A 22,174-nucleotide genomic window follows, 5' to 3' on the forward strand; every position below is an offset into this window, starting at 1 on the left:
CCCTCTACCACGGCACTGAACTCTTTCCTTCTCATTACTCCAACTTGCCTCTTTTCCATGAGTAGCCAAGACAGATGTGTCATTCCCCAAACCAGAGAGCAGAACCACCATAAGCTCTGCCATTCCTGCCTGGGCGTTTAAGCCTGACAGGATCGCAATTTTGTCGTAAATCTGTCCACTCCGGCCTGTTTTTCACCGTCATTTTCCTAACTACGGGCTACAAAAAAGACAAGAGATTTATCAGTCCCTGTAGTCATTCTGGCTGGGCGGACAACCGTGACCCTAAAACTGATCACCCCTCGACTCGTTTTCCAGTTGAGCACCGAGAAGATTATAGCTATTCAACTTGCTTACTCAGCAACCACCTTTTGAGGAACACCTGGCGTTCCAAAAACTTTCTCAGATATTCAAACATTCAAACATTCTAATGGTTTAATGTGGAACAAACCCTTGATGGACATTACTGCTCCTCTTCAAAGTTAAGTATGGTGCTCTGAAACCCTTGGCTGAATGACACAAGTGGTAAAATGACACTTAAGGCAAAAAAAAAAAAAAAATGTTGCACCATGAAATGCTTTTACATTTGAGGAGATGTGGTAAGAGGCTTTGAGGTGTATCAGTAAAGATGTTGCAAGGGGAGCCTTGGGTTACTTTACACGGGCAGTTACGAGCCTTACCTTGTGGAGTAACGTGTGTTATTTGCATTGGCTTCTCATGAAACCATCACCAAGGATTGTAAACGACTCCATAAATAACAGTTTTACCTCCCCCTGCCCCGTGAAATAGCTTCAGACAGAAAGAAATCAACATCCAGAAGGAGAAAAAAAGAGAGAGACCCAGAGCCCCTTTTTGTGATTTACACACTCTCCTGGAGGAAGACAAGGGAAGAATCTGAATTTGCAGCAACCCCCAAATATCTGCTCAGTATGCGTGTGTGTGTGTGTGTGTGTGTGTGTGTGTGTGTGTGTGTGTGTGTGTGTGTACGTGAAATATCGGCTCAGCTGGTTTTCATTTTGGCCTGACAAGCCTGGATCGGACCGGCTTGTCTGTCCGCCTGTTTCCGGCTTTTTCTCAACACCCCACCTCACTCCGCTCTAACCCCATCCATCCCATCTTTGCTGAGCTGTGTGTTGCTGCACTCTCTCCCTCCGAGACGGGTACTATCTCCCACCCACACACATTTGCATTCATTCTTCACCGCCACCCGCACTCCCCCCTCTCAGCAGATTACATGTGTCTTCACGTCGTCTTTGCTGATTACACCTACGCTATCGGAGATGTGTATTTAACTCATTTAGCCGGGTCCCGGCCGGATTTGAGTCTTTGTAATTACGAAAGATTAGGGACTAATATCTAATTATGCTTTAATATGTTTTAATGCATTTTTAATGACAGCTCGGTGGTAGAGTCAAAACCCAAGAGTCTCTCGGAAGGGAGGAAGGCTTCGCCTGCGAGGGAATCTTGGCAATCACTGCTGGCGACAGTGAGGAAAACGTTTAGTTTTTTTTTGGGCCACGCTCAGACACTGGCACGAGCACAGTTGTCTGCTCATCATCTGCACTTTTGTCTACAGACGGAAAAATGAGGAGAAAAAAGTAATCAAAAATAAACCAAACTCCATAGGACTTGCGCACTCTCGTAATTAGCTGTCCCTAATTGGATGGATCGTGGGGTTTGGGAAAAACCAGGCATCTTTCTGCTGCTTGTTATGAGTTCTGAAAGGAAGATTTCTGAGTCAAGGCTGGTTTTTTTTTCTCTTCATCAAGATATGGAAATCCGAGACGGAGCTAATTTAATATTCAAGCTCAGACTCAGATATTGAGATTCAATCCAAGGCAACAAGGCCTGCACACTTCATTCATATTCATGTTTATCATTTTTTTGCATCCTTTCTCTATCATAACAATACCTCCTTGAGAATAGCATTTATTATTACAACACTGATCTCCTTTGTTTACTGAAATAAAGGCGTCACGCTACGCATGCCATTATATGAGCCGGGATGAGGGGGGAGGGATGCAAATTTCATTGTGATCCTAATCAGCAAGGCCTGACGTCTATTAAGTGGGTGCTGTTAATTAATGCCGCATTGTCAGATGCACTGAGTCACTCGCACACACTCGCTGCATAAATTAGTGCTAATGGGACCTGATGCTCGGCCCTATATGCCACATCTGACGACGATCAGCGCATCGGTCGCAGGGATTTTTTTTTGCGACGAATCGGTCGCGAAATGTCGGTGGTACTTACGCGGGGTAGGCATCGGAGCACGAGCGGTTGTGAGCGAGCATGTGGGCAACGCACTGTAACCCAATGTGTAGCAGGAGGCACGCCAAGGTCATGAATAGAAACACTACAAAAGCCTGATGGCAATTATTTGAAACGAGGGCCACTTTGCTTAAATGCTAAAAAGCACTAATGCACTTCCTGCTGTGCGAATGTGTTACGTACTGTAAAAACTCTCTCGCCCAAGGAGATGCCTGTGGCACTAATAAACATAATACAAGCATGCTTTTTTTTCCAGGGAGAGGTGGCTAGACAACATGGCAATTAGCGGCCTTATCATTATATGCTCGCTAATGTGGTGGTGGAGGCTAAGAGAGGCGGCGTGACCTTGTAGAGAGAGGGCTTGTTACTGGGGATAAACTACAAGAATATGGAGGGGAGGGGGGGAGGAAGAGAGAGCAGGGAGGGGGAGGGAGGGAGGGAGAGAGAAAGAGAGGCAGCAGAGATAGAGAAAGCCTCAGAGAAAGGCAGACACTTCTCTCAGCAAGGCTTCAGCAGAAAGACACAAGGCAGCCATCATCTTGCTTCTACCTGACAGGCTCTCAACACGTCAGAAACCACAAGACCCCATGACAGCAGCGAGAGAGTGGGCCCTATTTTGAAGGCGGCAATAGGGGGTGTGATCTAACAATGGCCCCTGAGCTTTCAGCTTGGCTCCTCAAGTCAATGTTGAGCACTGTCTGGTTGGCATGCTTCGCATCCAGGTTCAATTATTTACAAGGGCCTAGATGGGTCTTCTGGATGCCCAGAAAAAAAGACCAGCTAGGCAGAGGCACACTTTAACACAGAGAATATTTGTATTCATCCCAGACACTGTTGTCCCAGGGAAACTGCACCCCTGTTTGTCAAGTCTAACCACAGGTGAGAGCCAGAATGGTGGGAGGTAGTAGGTTTGCTTACCGGTGATGTCGTGCTGCTTGAAGGAGTCGCTGTAGATCTGGTGCTGGTTGGGGCAGTGCTTCTTCAGCCACTTGCACACGTCCTGCTGGGTCCACAAGGCCACCGGCTTGGAGAGCTTCACATTTCCTGGCTGGAGGACAAGAGATAAAAGACCGGCCATGATTGCCACAGTCTGGGATCTGAGCTTGAAGGTCCCAGGATACATTTGAATTCTAATCATCAATCAAATGTGGGGCACTGCACTATTAAGATGTGGGAACAGACATTTCATCAGAGGCAGCTTTGTTTGTTTGTGTTGGATGTTTGGTTCACAGTGGTTTCACATATTTCTCACCTCACATTTGAAATGCACGTTAGAACATGCTAAATATGCTAACTATAATTCCTCACATGATTTTCCTCACACCACAGTAAACACAAACTTAATTACTTGATGTTTTCATGTTTTACAGCAAATGTGTTGAAGATACAGAGTATATTTTGTCTACAAACAAAACATTTATTAAATGATTGAGTGGTACTAAGGTAGGAAAATCTGTGTGAATGTGAGTTTGACCCATAACCCCCTAAATCAGTCAGTCCACTTAGACTATGAACTGACTTGCAGAGCAATAAGCCTTCTCAACTTAAGTGCTGAATATCATTGGCTTTGCAGTCGGTAAAAACCTCCCAGGTCTCAGTACAGAGGGTGAGAGAGAGGGAAGTGGGTTATCAAGACATGGAGGTAAGCGTGTGGGAGTTGAGTGGACTGCTCCTGCTCTCATCACTCTCACACCTCACACCTCACACACACACACACACACACACACACACACACACACACACACACACACACACACACACTTCTTTTGATGAAATGCTCTTGATTGAGAGGTGGTAAATGAGTGCCCTGTTTCTTTGTTGTTGATGAAGAGTGATGTGATTGACCCGGTCGCCATTGAGAGGACACACGCTCCTGTCTCCCTCTCCATCATCCTGTTTCAGACATTTTGCACTTTTACATAGTTTTTTTTATATCTAGTTCAGTTCAACCATAGCCAAATAGCGATGTATTGTTATCATTATAACCACCCCTTTTCCTTCTATCAAATGGGTAGCGCTCAAGGATGGAAAAAGCAGAGCAAGAACCATATAATGTCATATTGGTGCTGACTGGTTTGTCCCCATGACCACTGATACTAAAAAATTGAAGACCTGCATAAAATGACACTATGACGGTGATGACCTTTCCTTTAATCATTAAGATGTTCCAGGGGGAAATTACGATGAGTCACTATTGCGGTAATTTTTCACCATCACGCAGTAAACACATCATTACGCCACATTTGCCTGTGTTTTGCCTTTTCTAAAAACCCACATAAATGGGTAAAAAATGCCTCACAAAGTATGGTTCTTCACCAGGAGGGATATTCTGAACGAGCGATTAGTGAGAAACTGGAGTGTAATAAGACTTCCCTTCACATTGCAGTTGTGGTATTTGCAAATTCTGGAATTTATTCGAACAGAAAGTTGCCCAATGCCCGTGTGACTAGGTTTCCAAGGTGAAGGAATGCATACATACATGATTTGCACCCACGTACAGTGGGGAAAATAAGTATTTGAACCCCTGCCGATTTCGCAAGTTTAATTGTCTATTCTCTATAATTGTAATGGTAGGTATATTTTAACAGTGAGAAATAGAATATCAACAAACAAATCCAGAAAACTGCATTTTATAACATTTATGACTTTATTTGTATTTGATGCAGAAAATAAGTATTTGAACCCCCAAGCAAACAGCAAGAATTCTGGCTCCCAATGACCAGTTATGTGCCCAAGAAGCACACAGATTAGTCCTCATTAGGCCTAACAAGGTACACCTGATCTCAACTGGTGACGTGTATAAAAGAAACCTGTCCAAAGAATCATACTTCACACCTTCAACCTCACCACCATGGGCAAGACCAAAGAGTTGACCAAGGACATCAGAGATAAGATTGTAGACCTGCACAAGACTGGAATGGGTTACAAAACCATCGGCAAGCAGCTTGGTGAGAGGCAGACAACTATTGGTGCGATTATTCGTTAATGGAAGCAACACCAAACAACTGTCAATCGCTCTAGGTCTGGGGCTCCATGCAAGATATCCCCTCGTGCGGTATCGGTGATCATCCGAAAGGTGCAGAATAACCCCAGAACTACACAGGGGGAGCTTGTGAATGATCTCAAGGCAGCTGGGACCACAGTCACCAAGAAAACCATTGGCAACACACTACGGCGTAATGGTTTGAAGTACTGCAGCACTCGCAAGGTCCCCCTGCTCAAGGAAGCACATGTACAGGGCCGTCTGAAGTTTGCCAATGAACACTTAAATGATTCTAAGGAGGATTGGGAGACAGGATGTGGTCAGATGAGACCAAAATCAAGCTCTTTGGCATCAACTCGACTTGCCGCGTTTGGAGGGGGAAGAATGCTGAATATGACACCATCCCCACCGTCAAGCATGGAGGTGGAAACATTATGCTTTGGGGCTGTTTCTCTGCCAAGGGTACAGGACGACTCCACTGCATCGAGGGGACTATGGATGGGGCCATGTAACGTAGAATATTGGGCTTGAACCTCATTCCCTCATTCCCTCCCATTGAAAACGCAACCTTAAGGATTTGGAGAGGATCTGCAAAGAGGAGTGGACCAAAATCCCTCCTGAGATGTGTGTAAACCTGGTGACCAACTACAAGAAGTCTGACGTCTGTGCTTGCCAACAAGGGTTTTTCCACCAAGTACTAAGTCATGTTTTGCTAGGGGTTCAAATACTTATTTTCTGCATCAAATGCAAATTAAGTCATAAATGTTATAAAATGCAGTTTTCTGGATTTTTTTGTTGATATTCTGTTTCTCACTGTTAAAATACACCTACTATTACAATTATAGATCACACATTTCTTTGCAAGTGGTCAAACTTGCGAAATCGGCAGGGGTTCAAATACTTATTTTCCCCACTGTATATCTATGACAGGCAGTTTATTTATTTACATGATGGCCACTTCCACTATAAACCTCCATTACTCTGCCCATAGGCTCTACAAACCAGCGCTAATAACATGCCACTGAACTTCCAGCACCACTTCTGCTACAGGCAGTAACTCCTTACAGGCTTCAAAATAAATGCCACATTAGTGGTCCGATCCAATGGAGACAGTCAAAGAATGGGTGACAAACCTAAGGGTGAATGCAGTGTCCTAGTCGGACTATGAGAGGGAGACAGGGACAGAAGTGTGTTACACTTAAGAAACATACAATACTAGTCAGCAGCAATATCGATTATATATCGTGTACCATACACTGAGACTTTTCAAAATTCCTCCAGTTGTCCAAGGAAGGTTATGTGAGGTTCTGTGTGTTCTGCGCTACTAAGAGAGCTGCGAGTTCTTTAGTCCATACTTATTTTCTGTTTTAATACAGGCTCGCGCTTCAATGCTCTATTTAACAGTGCAGGCCCACAGCTGCTAGCCCGCAGCTCCTCAAACAGGACAGAATTGGATGCGGAGCCCCATTAAGATTCCTGAGCCAATTAAAGAGGATGACTGACAGCGCTGCACTGAGCAAAGGGAGCTATGAAATAAAGAACATGACAGCGAGAGAGAAGTTGAAAAAGTGAAAAAAAAGCACTTGGTTTTAGAATAGTGTGATTGTGTGTGTGTGTGTGTGTGTGTGTGTGTGTGTGTGTGTGTGTGTGTGTGTGTGTGTGTGTGTGTGTGTGTGTGTGTGTGTGTGTGTGTATGTGTGTGTGTGTGCATGCGTGTGTACATGTGTGTCACTCTGTCCTTGGCATAATTAAAGACGTTATACAACTGAGGTGTTTTGTGCGTTACTATAGCAACACTACAAGGACGACAGAGAAAAATAAGAACTCTGAGAAACACGTAGGCAAAGAATCTGGATGTTCCTCAAGCACAGACACTCCATGCCCCTTATGAAATAGTGGGCTTTACAGCAAAATCTAGTATTATGAATATAATTGAATAAGCTTTCATAACACTTGGTAAAAGACACGTTAAAGTATACCTTAATTAGTTTCTCTGTAAACATGTTAAGGGAATAGTTTAACCACTAATCTTCTTCTATATATAATAACAATATACGATTGACGATCATGGTAATGATACTAATGCTATAAAAAAAAGTTAACTCTATGTGGCCATTATTGATTTCACTTTTACCCGATTGCCAAAAATCAGCTTCCCTGGCAACTGCCACTTACTATTTACACGCAGCCAGAGCGCCACCTGGTGGACGTTATATTTTCCACAGTATATTTACGGGGCTGTCGTCTCTGCTGGACTGCCACTGCGCCACTGGCAGCGCTCGAGACCACGGGCTGCCCTGCAGCGCTCAGTGAGATCCTGAGGCCCAGTGTCATTCCCCCTATCAACGCCTTTCAGTTAATTAACTACCCAGGCTTCACAGATGGATTCAAAGCCAATACTCTTCTTCCCCTCTCGGTCTCTCTTTCTCCTTATCTTTTTCCACGCTCTCCCTCTCTTTCAGTCCTGGAGCGCAACAGCCAGAAAAGGCTCGCTGTTAATTATTCCGCGGCATGTGTTGATGAGGCCGTCTACACCACGGGGCAAGGAGGGAGGAACCGACGACGCGCTGGGAATTGGTAATCGCTAAAAACGGCCGCTTGAAATTGGATTGGGTCGGCGTGCAGGCACTGTGGCTCTCATCAGAAAAAAAACACCATTACATAAGGCGGCTGTTGTGGGAGCAACTAGGTTTAAAGAGGTGGGGTCAGTGCAAAGACAATGCTAATGTACATTTACAATGAGTCAGGTCCGTGTGTTCTTACCTTGTGCTAATGGTATAAGTGATAGCATGGAGCCCCAGTGGGTCTCCATAAGACATTATGGAGAGGAGTCTGTTTCGTGATATGACTACAGTATGGACTGAAGGAAGAGATGACAAATAGCATTCAGGCTCAGTTATGAGTCAGATTTGTCTCTGGTTGACAGCTACAGTGTAATCGGCAGAGCCTTCAGTGAAACAAGTTCTTCAAGAGGTGACATAAATGTGTTGTTTCCAACCGGAATCAAAATGACACCCCTGTCACGTAGAGTGATGAGAGAGATAGACATCAGTTTGCAGAACATCGGGTTCTTCCACATTTCAGAGACACAATGCAGGGACAGGAACTATCAGATGTGCAATGATCGGAAATTCTTTTGTTTTGTTTCTGTAAATGTGGAACAATTGAGAGGTATGACCTGGGTTAGAGTTTGATCTTATCTGCCAGCACGTCAGTGTGAGTGCATATGCATCTGTGTGAAAGGGGACTTCTCTGTGTTTTTTTCCTTTCATAAAATAATCTTTGCCTACAATCCAATTACATTATATATTTTCGTAGGGAAACACATCTGAAATTTTACAATAATGAAATGCAAATCTGCAAGTTTGTGGATGGCACTGACCTTCGAGAGTTCCGATTCTGAGACGGACCGCTGGGGTGGGGACCGCCGCAGGAACCCTGGGCTCCGCTCGGGGAAGATGGGACTGTCCTCGTCCAATCCCAGGCTCTCCTGCTCAATGGGCTCCTCCTCCAGCTGAGAGGTGATGTCTTCCGAGCACACCTGGTGGTCGATGCCGTTCTGGCTCAGGTTGCAGTGGACAGCTATAAAAGGTAAACAAACAAATAGGGAAAATAAACCAGATGACCTGGAGGGTCAGTACCAGGAGATTAACACCAGATGGCGCTCTCACTCACCCTAGTAAGAAATACCAAACGATAAACACCAAACAAGTTCCACATACTCCTTACGTCTAACATTGTGGTTCATCTCTCTCCTTCCTCCCATTCTCACTGACACACTGGCTCAAAGGCTTGCTGAGTTTCCAAGGGCATCATCGACCCCAATTTGTCTCAAAGTCTAAGTAAGCTGAGGTGGTGGTTCCTCTCTATATAGCTTGTTACACCTCAGCCCACAGGTATTTTTCTTGAAAAATGTGGTTTTATCACATCAAAAACAGAGGATGGTTATGCAGCAAAGGGCCTGCATGAGTTTCTCATCACACTCTATAATTAGAATACGTCTGTGTGTAATTTGCTCACAAATCTGTCGTCGTTTGATAGATTTGTGTTTTAATTGTAATTCTTATGGCATCAAACAGTCATTTTTATAGTCAACGAAGGCTCAAATAGTGCTTACCCAGCATTAGTTCCTGGGCTTAATCACCTGGCGTTCCCCTGGTTGAACATATGTGTTGAGTGCTTGAACACTAACTCACTCCTGTCATTATGGCACGTGACAGAGCCTTTACGGGAAGGATTTTTTTCCTTCGTTTTACCGTAACCTCATCGTGCTCAAGGAAGGAAAAGACAATCTATTTTGACAATGACTTCCGAGAGTGGTCATTAAATTAATTACAGATTACTGTCAGAGTTATTAATCAGGACAAGTTGCATTCCTTTGAAATGTATACACTTCCTTGATGTCACCTTCACGGAGTACAACAACCGACAAGTGATTTGCCCCCGGGGCACTGGGGCTGTTGTGTGCATCAGCACTCACTAGGGGGCGCCAGACTTCAACATGTCTGGGCATGCTGACAGTAAGAATAAATACTTCATATTCTGTAGGCACTGAATAAGTCATGCAACCAGATGATCTTACAAGCCAAAAATAATTATGACTTAAACAAAAAGTAAATTTGTGTTACCTCACTAGTCCCTATCTGGGATTAAACTATCTTGCCCTGATTTTCAATTGGTGCAGGAGTAGGTCAACATAAATTAACCATGAGCATTACATTAGTTTCCGAATCAGAGCCATTTCAGGAGCTCAAATCCATGTAATACATATATGTGATGATTACATTCTTGTACCCCCTGCCCTGTCAGACTGTTCTACCCCTAGACCATCACTCAACTGAAGGATGGGGCTATGTTTGAGGAAGGGGAGGGGGAGGGGGGATGACACTTCGGCTAAATCCATCTCTGGCCTGAGTTTGAACCGGGGCCAGGCGGTGGACGGTTGCCAGGGATTGTTCCGGGCCACGGCCCTCTGACGATTACAAGAATCCCGACCAGGAATTAAAGACAAGAAAATATAAACTGCGCACTTCCCCATAGCTGTTGCCAGGGTAAGCGGACAGCCGCCACTCTCCACGCGACACGCCATTTCCGTAGCGAGGACAGCCCTACAGACAACCGGAGAACATCAAATGTCAATTAGGCGCCTGTGGACACAGTGTCCTCCGAAGACTTTCAACCAAAGCAATCTGTCTGACGCTAAATGCTGAAAGCTGAAACGATGCAAAACCTTAAAACAATATCTGACAGAATGAATCAAAGGAGGAAGATTAAATGATTTGTCACCCAAAAAGGGCAATTCATTCAGGCCAAATAGTGATAAGTAAATGCATCTTTTTCTTCATTATGCATGTATATATATATATATATTCTTGAATTTTACATATAAATTGACTTCATTCTCCCCCAAAAGAGGCCCACACACAGACAGTGTATTGTTTCCTGCGCTGCAGAGAGCACTGGGGTGGCATTGATCCTGTGTTGGGCGATGAGAGAGAAGCGCTCCTCTTCAAACAAAGAAAACTTAGGATGCACGGCACGGCACCACGCTCCCTCTCCATTTCTCCCCCTCTCCCTCTCACTGCCTCTTCCTCCCTCGTTCCCTCTCTTTCTCTCACTCCAAACCTCTTTTCCCCCTCCACAGAGCAGCAGAACACGGCTCGTGCTCAGCCACTTCTACAGCGGGGGGATCTTGTTAAGCGTGCCTCTTCAGCACGGAAAAAAAGAAAGAAACATAAACAAACAAAAATGACAGTCGAGAACGAGGGAAGACAGTGAGAGAGAAGAGAAAGAATGAGGAAAGAGAACAGAGAAAAAAGAAGGGAAGAGAAAAGAAAGCACAGCAAGGGCAGAGAACCGGGAAACCACAACCACAGAAGGGGGGTGGGGGGGTGGGGGGTGGTGAGGTTCGGTAATGAGCGGAGGCCAACCGGGTAGCCGTGGCTTGGTTTCCCCCGACTCATGGAGAGGGAGGATGATTTCACCGGCTGCACGGGTGCAGTGGGTGGAGGGGAGGAGAAAGTGTGGGTCGAGCGCCAGAGGGATGTTGCTTTTTTTTTTCTGCAACCTATAAATAGCTCGGAACATTCTCCCCCTTGCTGCTGTGACATGCGCAATGACGGTGGAAAGAGAGAGAAAGAGAGTAGAAAAGAACAAGAGAGAGAGAGAGAGAGAGAGAGAGAGAGAGAGAGAGAGAGGGAGGATGGAAAAAGGAGAGAGATGCATCACTGAGACATCGTCCACCGTCCACCGTCCACCCTCCCCCTCCTCCTCCTCCTCCTCCTCCTCCTCCTCCCATTGTTGCTCATTCACAAACCTACGGAGAAGATGGAGCGAGGTACTGAATGAACAATCAGTCCCTGTCGGCCTCATCGCATGGACAGAGCGTCCGTAGCTGAACACCCCTCTCAAGCAGCAAGCCCTCCGCGGCTCACTGTCTCCCCAGCCTTGCCAAGCCACGAGGCGGGAACCTTGAGGATGAGTAATGCGAAGTGAAGTTGCCCCGCGTACTGTAGGGCAACTCTCTGCCTCAAAGTAGAGCACGGGGCGGGGGGGGAAGGGTGGGTGGGTGGTGGGTGGTGTTTGTTTCGCAATTGTTTTGTGGGCGGTGAGAGTGTGTGTGACCCAGAAAGTGAGCCTGGAGACGCAAACCAGCTGTGTGCCACGAGGGCTTTGTCCTAATGTGTGTGTGTGTGTGTGTGTGCACCAGGACAGATTCGCCCTAAAGGTGAAGCCTACTGATATGGCCTATGTGTGTGTGTGTGTGTGTGTGTGTGTGTGTGTGTGTGTGTGTGTGTGGTCCCTTTCGGAGGTTAGAAGGACATGACAGCTTCCAGGCAAAAGCTACTGACACACAGCTGCTCTTTTCTATGTCAAGAGTGGCAGAATGCACAGAGAGAACAGAGAGAGTGTGTGAGAGAGAGAGAGAACAGAGAGAGAGAGAGAGAGAGAGAGAGAGAGTACAGAGGTTAAACATTCCTTTATTAGACCTCTGTCTAACTTTCTTAATAATAGAACACAAGCAACGTTAACAAGGCTCACACCATCACATTACAAACAAGGAGAGATTAGAGAGAGAGAGAGATTTTTCTGACTTGCTCTCTAATTTGCTTGTGCTTTCTGACAATCAGAACTGTCAGAATTGACTCTTGGACACCCATCAACCGTTTGCCAAAAAATGACCTTAATATCAGCAATCTCTTTCCTTGAGTGATGGTGACAGGCTTTTCTTTCATCTCTTATGAACAGAGAATGATTTGATAGATGGCCAAAACAATACAGTATTTGTTCCACTGCTCTAACTCAATCTACACTGACAGAAGTGGTTTGTGGGTTTCTGTGTGTGTGTGTGTGTGTGTGTGTGCGTGTGTGAGAGTGAGAGATAGGCCTATGCGAGTGTGTATGTGCTCTCACTTAGAAAAACCACAGAGGACAGACTCTTCACCCCAGGCTTCTTGTTAGAAACGCACTTAGTTATAATTGAACCCTTTGAAGAAAAGACAGCTAGAGAAAGAAAGACAGCTAGAGAGAAAGACAGCTAGAGAAAGACAGCTAGAGAAAGAAAGACAGCTAGAGCGAGAAAGACAGCTAGAGGGAGAAAGACAAACTCAAAGAACTTGCAAAGAGCAGCAGGAGCACCATCCCATCTAAGAGCTGCGGCCTTCTCCCCAGCTGGCCAAGGAAGAAAGGCATAGTCTCCCTCTCCACCCCAAAAATAAAAATAGGTTAGCTCCAGCCCCTGAGTTCAGTCGAGGAGATGCAGTGGGGGCTGGGATTGGAGTTCTCCCTGGGTGTTAGCCTGTCCCAGCCCGGCCCGGATTGTGCGTCCGTCCGTGAGAACCTGTCGACTGGGGATCTGGCTTTGCGCCGTCCGGCCCGTAATTCACACTGACAGCGCATCCAATGTTAGCGTTGCGCGAAAGGAGGAGGAAAAAAAAAGTTCTGGCGGCCTTCAGGGCTTCCATAGTCCTAAACAAACCCCCCCACCCCCCAAACCCTTATCCCTCTTCGCCTGATCTGTTTGGCTGCTGCGGCCCCAAAGCAGACACAGATGCACTCTGCTCTGCACTAATTCTCCCCCTCTACCCTTTCACACAAAAAACAAGGAAGAGAGAAAATTGACCCAGTTTAAACAGACACTAACTGTGCTAAAAATGAGACCGTTGCTAACCGAGCCACTGAGGTAGAAGAAAAAATAAAAAAGTCTCTTAGTGGCATGAAATACAAAGGAAGTGGTATAACAGAATGGAGTATAAATAGATTTCAAACGCCACAGAGATATGGAGCATAAGGACAGCTATTAATATTTCAGAGAGACTTTTGGGTTCATTTTCAGAACCCCTTCCAGCTTTGAGGGACAAAGAGTGCCTTGATGTGACAGGCTGTTTACTAAAAATAAGCAATGAAGTTCATTTTAGAGGTTTGGAAGCTGTGGGACAAAAAGCACTCTCTTAGGTAAATGGCTGCCTCATACATGGAAAATGTTTAATTTCAGCCTAAATCTTCTGTATTCAGTTACAATAAGAAGAGGGAGATTAATGTTGGTGTTTCAAATGTGACCTTTAGGGTTCTACGATTTCATCAGTGTATGCAAAGAAGAACCTTTAAGAGTTCTTCTTTAGGACATGCTGAAGAGGAACCGTATTTCCAGAGAGTAAATGCAAATCTCTGAAATTGTATATTGCAGTCACCCTAAAAGCCCTGCCATATGAACCTGGCATGAATTAATTATGGCTCCTAAAAGTTTATAGCAGACGGGTTTTCAAATATCACCCAGTCATCACCTCACTGCCAACATTCCAACTTAAGCACTTTTGATCAGCCCCGCTAGCCATTCTGAATCACCCTCGTTTTTCAGACGAAGCACCTAACGACCGGCGCACGCATGCAAATGTGAGACTGAAGGCTGAAACAGATTTCCTTACGAACAAGTATTGATTCGCTCTCTGTGCCAACAGCATTTTTTAAAAAGAGGGGGTTCTGTTTGAGAACTTGATTTAGCATTACACTGACTGCTGAATTACCATCAGCACAGTTTGTCTCATCTCTAGCCCATAACCATCGCTCACCATGGCCATATCTTGTCGAGAGATGAGAGGAGGTTCATGAGAATTTTATAAGACCCTTCCCTGATTGAGACAACAAATCAATGAGCTGTCTGGCGATGACTTTGAACGCCCCCGTCAAACAGACCCACATAGCTTCTCGCTGTCTTCCGTTTTGTCACGATGGCTTGAGTGAGTCTACAGTGATTTGTGCAGTTATGGCACATGCCGTATCGTAATTCAGGCTACTGCGTCAGCCTCCTTTCAGCCGAATATTAACTGGATCCAAAATTAGACTACACCTTCTTGCCCTTTCCTTGTCATTGGGAAGCAGCCTCGCTAGGAAAAATAGAATGGGCCCAGCTATTAATAGAAGCATCATCCAGCAATCCATATTGATCCCGGTCTCAGCGGATGAAATAAGTTCCTGGATTCTGAATGAGAAGCTAAGATTTTTCCGATTCCGAGACAAAGCACTGGCCTTAGCTACCTTGCTGAGGCAAAAATCCAATTAGCTCCACATCCTGAAGTGCTTAATCATATGTAAGGGGCTCAGCAAACATTTGATCCCTTGTATAAACTCATTCTTCATTCACTGGAATTCTCAAGGGGCATTACTCTGTGTTACATAATATCTACTTTATGACCCTTAATAGAAACAAAATGGCTGTCCATGGAGGAGACATTCCATGTGTTCCTTCTTTTTTTTCGTCACGGCTTCAGAACACAATCATCCATCAAGCGGCCAATGTAACACGCCGTTCGATCCCAATTCCCCCCAGAATAACCCAAGGCCTCTGTGATGAGCCGACAAACACTCAAGCCCCCCCCCCCCCCACACACACACACAAAAAAAAGAGACATTAAAGAAGGTGAAAGAGGCCACTGTGAAGGAACAACAGAGGGCCTGTCAGGGTGACTAAGCCGCATATCCCCCTATCCGGGCCACAGTTTAGCGCTCCACTCTTGGGCTTTGACAGACAGTCTCTCTCCAGCACATCACAGCCTTGACTGCAGAGGAGGAGTAGGGGATATGAGAGTGTATTTTTCACACTGGGCAAATAGCATTGAAGAGGGGAGAGAGGGAGGGAGAGAGAGAGAGAGAGAGAGAGAGAGAGAGGACAATCACAAGGGAAGGGTGTTGGTAAAGATGAGGATGAAGCCAGAAGCTCTACTTTCTGCAGGACAGTTCTCAGATCAACAACTTCATCCTACTTTTTTGTCCTATGGAATATAATTTATGAAAACCAATATCGAATTCAAAAATACCGATTTGACCTCCCCATAATTCGACATACTCTATGGTTGTGTGTAATTGTATGTGTGTAATTGTAACAAAAAATGCTGAATGTTTGTGCAATGATCAGATGCCATTGGAAAGGTGTGCATTTCAGTTCCTTGTGCAGCCTGAGGCTCTGTGTGACCATTGCATCATAAACTAATTCTGAGCAGAGATCATGTCTTGTCACCTCTTAAGCCTCCCTCATACTGCAAGGCCACTTGCTCTAAAAATTCTATGTTCAAAAATAATTTAAAAAAAAAATTTAAAAAAACATGACACCCATCAACTCATTACTTCTACCTACAGGCGAGTCTGCCAATGCCAATCTATTAACAGTTTTCATAGGGGTATAGTCTGGAGTCTCTGAGTAGGGACAGCATAGTCTGCAAGATTCTCCGTATGATTAACAGCAATCTATGGTGAGTGGTTTTTCTGATAACTTAACTATTGTGTGAAATCTGCACTTTTTACTGTGATTGTGTAACTGTTTTATATGCATTACTGTAAATCCTAAATGCATTATGGGAAATTAAATGAAATAATATCTTACTATAAAACAGATATGTTCTATAGATCTGAACAGATAACAGATAACTTGCATAGTATTGTGAATCCCACAACTGCATTGGGGGAAAATACAACCTTTTGCTCTGATAAGCTTGTTCTAGCGGGTTCTGGGCAGGTCTCTATTTAGGGCTTTGGAGTGTCCCTTTTTAATGGTGCTATATTAACAGATGTAATTCATTTGAAATGAAATGGAAAAGCAAGTGAAATAGCAAAAATTTGAATTTAAGTTAATAAATCAGGTCAGATGTCACAACTCCTTAATTTCTCTGCTTTCACCCATGACCTTTGTGAAAAGGTGTTAGCAGTATAGCACTCAAAAGTGGGACACAAACAATTCACAATGTGCATGTTTTCTGAATGCCACGTCTTCAGATGTGATTTTAAAAAGCTCCAATACTCACATTTCCATTTTTGAACTTAATCTATTTCATTTAACCAAATGAAAGTAGCACACAGACTTCATCATGATGTATCTCTCCAGAATCCGGTGACTTCTGTGCTGGTAACAAGCTGCTTTAGTAACTGCTCTTCCTGTCGACAGAATGACTTGCAGTAATTCCAATATCTTCTCATACAAAACAAGAACAAACCGTCACACTTAAGATATTTAAAAAAAAAGTGAATGAAAAGAGCACAAGAAAAGCTTCTAAAAATGGTTGGATAGTACCTTTGAAAAAAAGTATTCCTTGGGTAGACTTGCAAAGTGCCTGAACAAAATTTTCATTCAGTCAAAAACCATCCAACTATAGAATGAAATGGCTTACTACATTAAAATGCTTTCAAATAATTTTTTTTAAAATATTTTATAGCTTGTTATTATTTTTAACTTAAACATTTCCAAAGTAATAACCTCCACACTACAACTGCCTTGTCCCTGAGGTGAATGTATTACAGTAGTCTTATTGGTACTTGAACTTAAACAGAAAATCACTCTAAAACAACATTACAGTAATTTAGTGGCCAATAACTGCCAGTAAGAAACTGCTGTTTGTTTTTTACAGGCTTATTCCTGATGTAGATTTAAAAAACAGTAAAGTATTAAAACAAAAGTATTCCAGTGACTTATTGTTGACTTCACTCTGGTAATTTACTGGGGATAAATGTAAAACATATTTTTTACAGAAGGCATCTTGTTACTGTGAATACTATGCTGGTAAAATACTACAAAAGAACTACACTATGTTACTGGCCAATAGCTGACCAGTAACTTACAGTACTGTAGTTTTCACAGGAAATGTTTAACAGCGTAGGCTACCTTCAGGTCTGTGCTAACTAGGAAACTCCTCCAAAGGGAGAGGGTCATGACGACAGTTACTAATCTAGTAGTGCCCACAAGGTCTTTAGGTCCTACTGACCACTCTGATGGCCATTCAAAAAATATCATTCATTTGGTTTTATTCTATATGCCCATCTTTATGGGCTCCTTTTTGTAATTGATCTGACATTTCACATGGCTTTGCTTTTTGCTAGAATGTAAATACAAATGCTTCTGAAACAACGTTTACAGTATGTTGGCTACTATATGGAATATTTACACCGCATATGAAGATGAAACAGTGGCATATACTGTTGGATATGGAGAGGCCTTTAGAGTTTTAATACTCCTGTTCTGGCATGCTTGTAATAATTTATAATTCAAAGAAACATTCAAAATAAAATTGTTCAATCCTCTATCATTCTATTTACTTTTCTCATGTAAAGATCGACAGATGGGATAAAAACATCAACCTAATGACACAAATACTTTTGAGTGTATAACTAGAAGCTGCTTTTTAACAGCTACAGCATTTTACCTGCTATGAATCATTACCACCATCTGCCTACAGTCCATCTTGCAGTCAGTGACTGCTTCCTCAGCAAGTACAGGTGACATGGCAACAGGCCTGACTCTAAAGGTCCTCTTTGGCCCTAGGCTTAATGTAACCATGCCGATGACACCAGAACATCATCTCTCCAGCTTTTGTCTCACAGCAGTTTGAGGTAAGAGGTTGTTTATTAATTTTGCAATAGAGGTCATGCTGTGATACTGAACTAATCAAATAAGTCTAACCACGTCAGACCCTCATAGCAAAGTATTTTTGTATGGGCTGTGTCACTATACAGATGAAATGTATCCACAGAGGTTTCAGCTCAATTCATATTATTACTGAACAACTGAATAATGGAACAACATTATTATAAGCCTTGAATAAAGTCTGCTTAGAGTACAAATTCACTGTTTGTCTAAGGAATCAGTCAAGGGCCTCTGTTCAGTCATTTTGCATATCTTGAACAAGTATAAGGTTGATACCTCCATGACCACACGAGCGGTCTGAGGGTTGGACTGGTACGTTGATGCATTGCATTTCAACCATGCTCCATTTCTTCCCAAACAAAACTGGTCACTGGTCTATTACATCACATGACAGCTCATTCATGCTTGCTGGCCGTGTGGATGAGGGCTATCGCACCATAATACGGATGTTGCGAGGATGGGCCAAAACACAGGTGGGATTTTCAATAGTGAGTGTCACGTAGACAGCGCGAAAACACAGTATTATCTGAACTGCTGGAACAAGTTTTATAGCAGACTGACACCAATGATAAGGAACTGGTTTATCATTATCTAGCATGCATCACAGTTCCTTCCTGATGACAGAAAACGCTTCAAAATATAGCATACGAAAACAACAAATCTGAATACCTACCTCGCATGGGGTTCTGAATCCAAAGAATACCCCCTATCAGGTGAGGTGACTGCCCAAGCATCATGTCTGCAAATGCTTAATGATGCACGTCTGGCTTTCTGTGGATGTCCAGATGGAAACACACGCCCGCCTGGCGAAACTATTAGGCTAGGTATTAATTTCGGTCGTATTGCCGCAGGTTAGCCCACATGGTTTAACTCCTGGGGGAGTCACGAATAGACAAATGGGCCTCGAAGAGCGCTTAGGTCGACACGCTGTCAATCAGCAGATTCTCTCCTCCACGCTTCCAGGTTGCCGCGAAGATAGTGCGAAGCTGAACTTACAAACACTTGCCAGCTTGCCAGCCACTTACCAGCAATTATCTTACCAAACGTGTTGCACTAATAGGTGCATCAGTTGGTTGTGCACATATTATGCTAACGATCTGCAAACGTTTTGCCGTTATATTTGTGACGATTTATGTACTTCTCTAAATCTCGTTACATCTTACAAAATGCACCGCTTTGTCTATGCGTTATATGACGAACGATTTCGCTGTGAGAATTAAAGCGCTCAATGACACAAAATATTCGCTAATCTTCACAGAACGTGTCTCCGCTCGTGTAAACTCCATTCAGACCCTCACTGTATGCTGTGGACGTGCACTAGGAAGACAAAGATCTGCGGGAGAGCTGCAACTAACACCAGCCAATCATAGACTAGGCTCGCCGGTCCGAGCATCCACGCTTGACTGTGCACCTTGTTTTTATCATGGTCGCACTCCTCATCCCTCACCGCAGAAAAAACCCAGAGATATTCATTCAGTTTTGATAATAATAGTTTGGCATGCTTACCTTCAACAGCCATTCTGCTAGTTCTCCATCAATTCGTTCATAATTAACGCGGGTAAAATTTTGCTGCGTTCATTCTATCCTCATTCTACACAATCGTGTCGCTTGTTAACACTTGCTGCAGGCAAGCTACTGTCAAGTGGAGTGCACTGCAAAGAACTGAACGCTGTTTGCTCGGAGAATTGTGGGGGCTGTAGTTATTTACCCAAGGTGGGTCTGTGCGGTGGGTGAGGCTGTAATTGGTCAGTTGATCAGTGATGGGAAAGGGCTGCACACATAGCAACAGTGATATCTTGTAAGATAGAGAAAAGTCCACGTAAATAGTATAGTCCATAGAAAATGTTTTCGGATCGCTCTCTTTCGTAAATGTGGAAGAACAGTGTTTTGCACAAATAGCTGTGGGATCGAGTTACACGAGAAAATATTTTGTTTTGAGAGAGCCAGCATGATGGGTTTGCCGCTCCAGTGCCAGTGACGTTTGTGCCAGTGGACGTAGGCTGCAATGTTGTTTTGACTCCCTTTTGTTTCAGAAAGAATAAAGAAACAGTGCGATGTGTCATGCAGACTTCTTGGAATTCCTCCCATATTAAAATGACTGTGTTCTTAAGAAACGAAATACATCTCTCTATCACATACTTGCTCTTTCACTTAAGGCACTTTTCTGCTGCAGAATCTCGCGGGCCGTTTTGGGGGCCAGGATTTATAATTTGCGCATCCACAAGTATGCAAGGGTCAGAGTAACATATAGTTCATCATCAGAGTGTGTGTGCATGGCTCTGTGCAGAAGTCCGTGTACCATCCAATTTGTTTATGCCACAACGCATCAAGGTCACCGACTGCACATGGAGGGACAACAAGCTGTCTAGAAAGTATTACAAGAACTATGCGTCTGTCGTGGCTGCACCTGTCCTTCTGCTTGAGGGAGTATAACTAAGGCCTTAAGGTTTGCAGGAACCGTCCCTGTAGGACCTCTTTCAGTGCTGTTTTCAGGGATGAAATAAGCACTAGGTACTTCTGCGTGGCCCTGAAACTGCTGGGTGATGCTTGCAGTGATGGTTGACGCTTATTGGTTAAATGTGAAGTGAGAGGAAGACAACAACTGAAGATACAGTCAATGAATAAACACAAGCAAAGCCTCAGCTGACATACAGTATAGGCTTTCATTCATCATAGTGGTGCTGATATTCATTTATCAAGTCATTACAGCTGCCATGAAACCAGTGTCAAGCTATCCAAACAAAAATTAAAACAAAGTTTTAAGCAAAGATTTCTCTACATTTAGGTAATTCTTCTTCATGTGTATACATCTTCCGGGTGTGGTAGTGTATTATAAAAGTGCAGTGGTGCATGCATTATGCCCAAAAATGAGGATGTTTACTCACAAAAATGAGGATGTTTGCATGAGTAAGATCAAATGGAGTGAATTCAAGTCAATGGACACCATAAACCTAAAAAAAATAGCTGTTCCAAAACACTGTAGGATAGCTTGACGCTGGTGTCATGAAGACATTGAATCCAGTGTTAGCAACTTTGTTGCAAAATTCAACTGTCGTCTCGACCTTTGAGGTAACGTTGGTGCTGCCTCCAGGAGTATATCATTACCTTGTTGTGTTCGGAAAGCACCTTTACTCATTACCAGGCCTTACATCCTCTCTACGTTTAAGAAGCTTTTGAAGACCCAACTCTTCAGAGAGCACTTCCAGTCCTAACTGGCACTTCAACTAGTTCGTAACTTGCAATTACAGCAGTTACATTTCTGCACTTCTTTTTCTTTTTATTTCATTTTGTTATATTTCTTATGTAAAGTAGTATTTATTGTTACACCAGGTTCTATTGCTCGTAGCTTGACTATTCTCTAAGCATCTGCTAAATGAATAAATGTAAATGTAATCGGTGCACCTGTGGTGGTTACCTTGGGTGTTGTTTTTGTAAATGTAAATGTACATCAGTGGCCTGCACACTTTACCAGTGGTATCCTACACATTATATACACGGATAAAGCATATACATACTGCTCGTATACATTCTATAGCCTTGGGCCTTAGTTATGAAGATAAGATTTCATCCGAGAACCTAAAATTCAAAATGTAGTGATATGATTTAAGATAACTTTGTAACACTAAGGTCTAAAATGAATGTAAACCAGAAATCATTCAAGGGTCATGATATTTCAAACCTTGATCGATTATTGCCCCCCTGTCTTAAAGATTTGACCTGTCTAAATGATGAATGGAGTCGGCATTTCCCATCCTAAAAAATGTGAGTCAACGACAATGCAGCAGTGTCCGTTAAGCTTTAAGCTTTAAACATTACAATGGACACAAAGACACGTCACTCAACAACCATCCACCAACCTGTATAAATGTGAGTAACCTAAATAGTGAGCACATTTCCCTGAACCAGTCTTCAGTGGAGTACTCTCACACCCCTACAGAGACGGTGAGTATATTTTAAAATAGGTAAACCCTGTATTTCTCTGTTCTATAACTGTTCAGTTGGAAGACTTTGGTTCT

The 22,174-nt window shown here is 43.6% G+C and overlaps 1 protein-coding gene across 4 annotated transcripts in view; it reads right to left on the bottom strand.

Annotated features, from left to right (window-relative positions):
• The window catches only part of samd12 (sterile alpha motif domain containing 12), a 62,623-nt gene extending 42,768 nt beyond the window's left edge, over positions 1-19,855 (bottom strand). For 3 of the 4 annotated variants that reach the window (XM_031585950.2, XM_031585951.2, XM_031585952.2), the window contains exons 1-3: positions 18,832-19,635; positions 8,634-8,833; positions 3,187-3,316 (exon numbers count right to left, since the gene is read on the bottom strand). In XM_031585950.2, coding sequence (XP_031441810.1) covers positions 3,187-3,316; positions 8,634-8,833; positions 18,832-18,895 — 394 coding nt within the window. In that variant the 5' untranslated portion in view covers positions 18,896-19,635. Of the gene's footprint in view, positions 1-3,186; positions 3,317-8,633; positions 8,834-18,831; positions 19,636-19,664 lie in introns of those variants that run through there. The other variant, XM_031585953.2, reaches the window with a different exon arrangement.
• Between the last annotated feature and the right edge of the window lie 2,319 nt (positions 19,856-22,174).

Source organism: Clupea harengus, chromosome 19 (genome assembly GCF_900700415.2).
Source record: "Clupea harengus chromosome 19, Ch_v2.0.2, whole genome shotgun sequence".
Taxonomy (NCBI): Eukaryota; Metazoa; Chordata; class Actinopteri; order Clupeiformes; family Clupeidae; genus Clupea; species Clupea harengus.